This window comes from Poromitra crassiceps (genome assembly GCF_964638095.1).
Source record: "Poromitra crassiceps genome assembly, chromosome: 17".
Classification (NCBI taxonomy): domain Eukaryota; kingdom Metazoa; phylum Chordata; class Actinopteri; order Beryciformes; family Melamphaidae; genus Poromitra; species Poromitra crassiceps.
Window position 1 is genome coordinate 30,865,359 of NC_139635.1, and position 5,930 is coordinate 30,871,288.

At 48.0% G+C, this 5,930-nt stretch overlaps 1 protein-coding gene across 1 annotated transcript; it reads right to left on the minus strand.

Moving 5' to 3' along the window:
* Positions 1-1,733: 1,733 nt before the first annotated feature.
* Positions 1,734-2,978, minus strand: gjc2 (gap junction protein gamma 2; the record flags this gene model as incomplete). Its single annotated transcript, XM_083653341.1, has 1 exon — positions 1,734-2,978. The coding sequence occupies one exon, from the start codon at positions 2,976-2,978 to the stop codon at positions 1,734-1,736; it is 1,245 nt and encodes a 414-aa protein (XP_083509467.1).
* Positions 2,979-5,930: the final 2,952 nt, after the last annotated feature.

Here is a 5,930-nt window from a genome sequence, read left to right on the forward strand (position 1 = left end):
GGCCTCCCGAACTCATATCCGATCTTTAAAACGAACCGTTTTAAACCCAAAACAAAGGCAGAGGGAGACACTGCATGGCCTACTATAGGCATCAAATGCATCAGAAACACATTTCGCGGAGTGATTTTCCAATACAGGAAGGAAGAGAACATTTCAAATTTGCCGCCATGTTTCCCCCGCATCAACACGCTGTTCGTCCAATCAGGGCCATAGACGGCCCTGATTGGACGGACGCTGTTGTTCGTCCTATCTTGTACCACTGACATGATCAAACTATTCCAAAGGGATAGCTTCCATACTGCTCACCTGGTGTAATCCAAGTCTCCACAAGCCCTGAGATGCCAAGTTGACTTGAAAATACATAATTTACACCCAGTTTTTAGCAGAAATATATAGCCATATGTGCAGCTGGACGTCCCCTTTTTATTCTTCCTCGAGCACCTGGCTACTATTTCATCTAAAAACAGGGTGTAAATGACGGCTTTTCAAGTCAACTATGCATGAAAGGTATTTCAATTTTCTTACTCTTGCACAGCCTGGCTTGCATCTCTGTGTGACAGAAGACAAACAAGAGGAAAATTGAGAAAATACCATAAAGCAAGATGCCAGAGGTTTGTTTCAAATAAGTTTATTTCATCATGAATAAAACACTGGAACAATCTTAAAAAGTTTGAGGCACTTTGGAATATGATAAGTGAAGGCAGTATTAAGTCTTACTATGAAATCACTTTTAGAAACATACTGATTCAATGACAGAAAACATAAATGCTCATCTTCAAGACAGAACATGCCTAAACATAAGATAAATGTTGATTGAATAACTAAGGATGGGTCTTCTACTGTAGCCTCTGTCTATACTGTATGTGCCCATTTGTAAAGCATGCATTATCTGCTTCAGATTACAGGAACTGTATTTAGTTCACAAATATTCAAATTTTCCAAACAATTCACTTACCTTTTCCCCTTCACATATGACACTGCAAGGCTTTGAAACGTATGGAACAAATTACTGATTTTTGATCATCCCACAGAGAGCAGATCTCAACAACATTGCACTATTTTCATAAACATATTTCACTTATCTGAACTGCAGCAACACTCACACACACATACTCATCCAAAATACTTCTTCAAATATTACACATGCATCTTTCCCAAATATCGTATCAAATCTTCTGTGAATTTTATTTGCCCCCTGTATTCTGGTTTAAATGAGGACTGCCCATATTGTAAACAATTGTGCAATTTTGCTGTGTTTTGCACTTTTTCAAAATTTGATTTAGGCTACAATCACACACTTTCAAAGTTAAATTTCTTCAAATTATCCAGTTCAACAGCAGTCAAGGGTAGATCAAATAAATACCTCCAAGGATAGAAAGTCTGTTTAGAGTCTGACATTTTAGCTGGAATTAGAGATGTTTAGCTATATGTTAGACATGCCCCAAAGCTATGGTAAGCACAGAATGGCACACTACAGTAACAAAGAAGATTGAGCACTGTATGGTAAATGTATTTTTTTTTCTTATACGTTTTCTTTCCCCCCAATACTACTAAATATCATTCCAATGTCACATGTGGATCTGTGGGTCCACCATCAGCTCTACGTTACAGTGTGATTGATAATGTGTTTTGTTGTCCAATTTAGCGTCACTCACACACATCCTCCAGTTGTCTTACAGTAGTCCTGGAGTTTGACAAGTTTATATTATTTATTTAGCATATGGCATTCATTTCTAGATCCAGACAGACGTCTTTCCGTTTTTTACAATGGTCGCAGTTCTCTCTGTGGCTGATTTTGGCCTGGCTCCTTGTTTCTCCTGGACTGTGTTGACCCGATTTTGCTCTGCCATTGTGCCTCCAGAAACAGGACTACTGGTTCTGGAGGTTTGCTGGTTGGTTTTGGTGTTGTATGTTTGGAAGGCCATATCCAACTGCTCTTGAGCGACCCGTAAGTGGCGGTGTAAGCTGGACAGATTGGAGGGGATGTTCTCCTCTGGGCTGGTGCACTGCTGCTCCTGGGCCACGTTGGCCATGTTCTGCTCATGGGTGATGAGGCTGTTGGGGATGGGCTTGTCTGACTTCATGACAAGGTTGTACCCTGGAGGCGAGGCTGGAATGTTGCGAGAGAACGGATAGCCGTAGGACGTCCTTGGGCCCCGGTTCCTCCTCTGGCGGAGCGTGTCCCGAAATGTGCCGATTCCCAAGTGAAACATCTCGCACACATTTAGGATCAGGCAGAGGAAGCTTACCACATACATGATGAGTAGGAAGATGGTTTTCTCTGTGGGCCGAGAGACGAAACAGTCCACCTTGTGTGGACAGGGGACCCTATTGCACACATATGAAGGGTTGACACGAAAACCGTAGAGGAGATACTGGCCTGCGAGGAAGCTGATTTCAAAAACGGCTCGTGACATGAGTTGAAGAACGTACATTCTCATCAGTCCTTCTTGCATAATTCTTCGGCGGCCATCGTGTTTTTGTGGTTCTCGGCAGGTGCTGGCTGCTGCTTCCGGTTTTGCCTCCTGCACCTCCAGTGTATCCTCAAAGATCATGGGCTCAGCTTCGTCGTCCGCCCCTTCCAAGACTTCCTCCAGATGTTCGGTCTCCCTCCATCTGGCATGAGGCGGCTTCTTGCGGAGCCTGTAGTGCTTCCTGCGCTCCTCCTCTGAGGTACGGGCTATTTTGTGGATGGCATAGCCCAGGTACATGATGGAGGGGGTGGAGATCATGATGATCTGGAAGACCCAGAAGCGGACGTGCGAGAGGGGAGCGAAGGCATCGTAGCAGACGTTGTCACAGCCCGGCTGTTTGGTGTTGCAGATGAACTTGGTCTGCTCGTCTGAGTAGATGGACTCGCCGCCGACCGCCGTGAGCACAATGCGGAAGATGATGAGCACCGTCAGCCACACTTTCCCCACAAAGGTGGAGTGGTTGTGGATTTCTTCCAGAAGACGTGTGAGAAAGCTCCAGCTCATGTTGGTCTTACAAGCTTTTCAACTAGAATCTGTGAAGATAAAAACATATAATTGATTAGGACCTAAGGACTTAATCAAGACTTGAGTAGGATTTGACAAGTCTTTTTTTCATTCACAATGTACAACAAAAACAGTTTGTGTGCTTTTGATTTGGACTTTAACGACTCTTAATTCCACTTTCTCTGTTCTATAGGGAGACACCCGTTGACAGACCCCCCCCTCCCACACACACACACACACACACACACACACACACACACACACACACACACACACACACACACACACACACACACACACAAACACACACACACACACACACACACACACACAGGCCACTGTAGGGCAAGTGGATGGAGAACACTCCTCCTTCATCGGATAATGCCCAGCGGTGAGTATTCTCCGTCTGCTTGACACAGGATCTCAGGTGACCTTTTTGCCATTTTAAGAGTAAGTATAGACTTAAATAAAGACGGGTATAAATTGGCTTAAGTTGAAAGCAGCCAATGTAAGATGCAGTATGTCACTCTGGTCTGGATACTGAAGCTGATGACGAGATGCTCATGCAGTGGAAATCCCTCAGTGCCAGCCACTGGCCAAGGTGTGCCAGGTGTCCTCCCAGCAGATCTATAATGACCTTGTTGCAGCAGCTGGAAATTGCAGTGTGTGCCCTCCAGTTGCACCAACTGGTCTTACGACTGGTCTTAACTAAGACTGACGTAGGAGTTACGACCAGGCATAGTTAAGACCAGTTGGTGCAACCGGCCCCAGGAGATTCCAGGGGGGGACCTCTTCTGGACGGCTACCACGATACAACCACCTTACTGCACAGCAGCACATTAAGATTCAGAGAAGGCAGATCAGCTTTCCAACAGACTAGTGCAGTGCTGGACCGAATACCGACCGGCACAGCACTGCCCTCCCGAGAAAGGTACCGGCCTATTCCACCTAACCTTTATCAAAAGCTGCCTCCTGGTGGCACACTTGGTAGCACGCGTACGATGGAGGCTCGGTCCTTCGCGCGTCTGACGCAGGTTCGAATCAGACCTGCGAGGTCCTTTGCCGCATGTCATCCCCTCTGTCTCTCCCCACCTTTCCTGCCTGCCCACTGTCCAATCTAAATAAAGACATAAATGCCCCAAAAATAATCTAAAAAGAAAAGAAAAAAAGAGCTGCGTTCCATGTCTGGGAACATGGAAATGTATCATCGAGGGGAGCAGTAGTCCGTGGGGGGAGCAGTAGTCCGTGGGGGGAGCAGTAGCCCGTGGGGAGCAGTAGTCCGTGGGGAGCAGTAGTCCGTGGGGGGAGCAGTAGCCCGTGGGGAGCAGTAGTCCGTGGGGGGAGCAGTAGCCCGTGGGGAGCAGTAGTCCGTGGGGAGCAGTAGTCCGTGGGGAGCAGTAGTCCATGGGGGGAGCAGTAGTCCATGGGGGGAGCAGTAGCCCGTGGGGGGAGCAGTCGTCCGTGGGGGGAGCAGTAGCCCGTGGGGAGCAGTAGTCCGTGGGGAGCAGTAGTCCGTGGGGAGCAGTAGTCCGTGGGGGGGAGCAGTAGCCCGTGGGGGGAGCAGTAGCCCGTGGGGAGCAGTAGTCCGTGGGGGGAGCAGTAGTCCGTGGGGAGCAGTAGTCCGTGGGGAGCAGTAGTCCGTGGGGGGAGCAGTAGCCCGTGGGGAGCAGTAGTCCGTGGGGAGCAGTAGTCCGTGGGGGGAGCAGTAGCCCGTGGGGGGAGCAGTAGCCCGTGGGGAGCAGTAGTCCGTGGGGGGAGCAGTAGTCCGTGGGGAGCAGTAGTCCGTGGGGGGATCAGTAGTCCGTGGGGGGAGCAGTAGTCCGTGGGGGGAGCAGTAGTCGTGACTTGCCCCCATTGTCCTGGCAGTTCTGTGTTGACTAAATTCCCTGACACAGAAAGACCCCTTGCCACGCATTGAGCAGTCTCACCACCCTGTCAAAGTCAGAATGCTGTTTGTCTCTAGACCTGCAGGCTATAGTGGCTGCTGGCAGCTGGAAATGGACCCCGCTGACAGAGAACAGACAGTCCTCTCACCACTCCCGGACTATTTGAGTGTATGCCATTTGGGCTTTGTAATAATGCCCCAGCAACGTTCCAGAGAGGGTAATGCAGCGCTGTTTTGGATCCCAGGTGACTCCCTTCAGATTGATCTTGATGACATTATTGTGTATTCTGAGAGCTTTAAATAATCTTGAAAGAGCACTCCATCCATTGTAATAATCTGGCCTGTCCTTATGTCTTATCCTTGGTCCCAAGGAAACCCCGCCCCCCCCCCAGGAAGAACCAAAACAGGTCAATGGGTCCCCTCTACCATTTTCTATCAGGCTACAGTGGGTGCCAGGCTAAGCCCAGAGAGACCTCAGGCTAGAACCTCCACAGGAGGAATCCAGTAGCTGTTGTGCCAGAAGCCATCACGTAATCAGAAGGTGACAGTCCCATGAGACCATCAGTCATAGTGGACCTGTCAGAGAGCCCATAGGGGGCTGATGTACAAGCTGTGACTCTTTTAATTAGAGCCCGAGCACCGAGTGGTGCGAAGGCCCTATTGTTCTCCAAAGAGTTTTTTTTTATTATTTATCTTGATTTCTTATTTTTATCAATCAAGCGCATTCTTGAAAGGCTAAAGCAGTAGCTACATGGTCAAATCTGCGCCACACTTCACATGTTTGATGAGAGTCCGGCCCTCAATCTATAGCCTCTATGCCAGCTGCTGGTTCTCAACCTTTTTACACCAATAATTGCTTGTGTTGATAAAGCACGTCAGCAGCTGCTAATCCATCCCAACACACAGCAGGCAGCAGCATCTCTGATGTGTTTACTGTTTAATGTGTTTGAGGGAGAAATGTCTGATTCCATCCAAACAGAGAAATCACTATTAAAGCTACACACATAAGCCTTCCTGCTAACAATTCTTGTTGTTTAGCCTAAATACCATTTGGTTAGCATTATTAT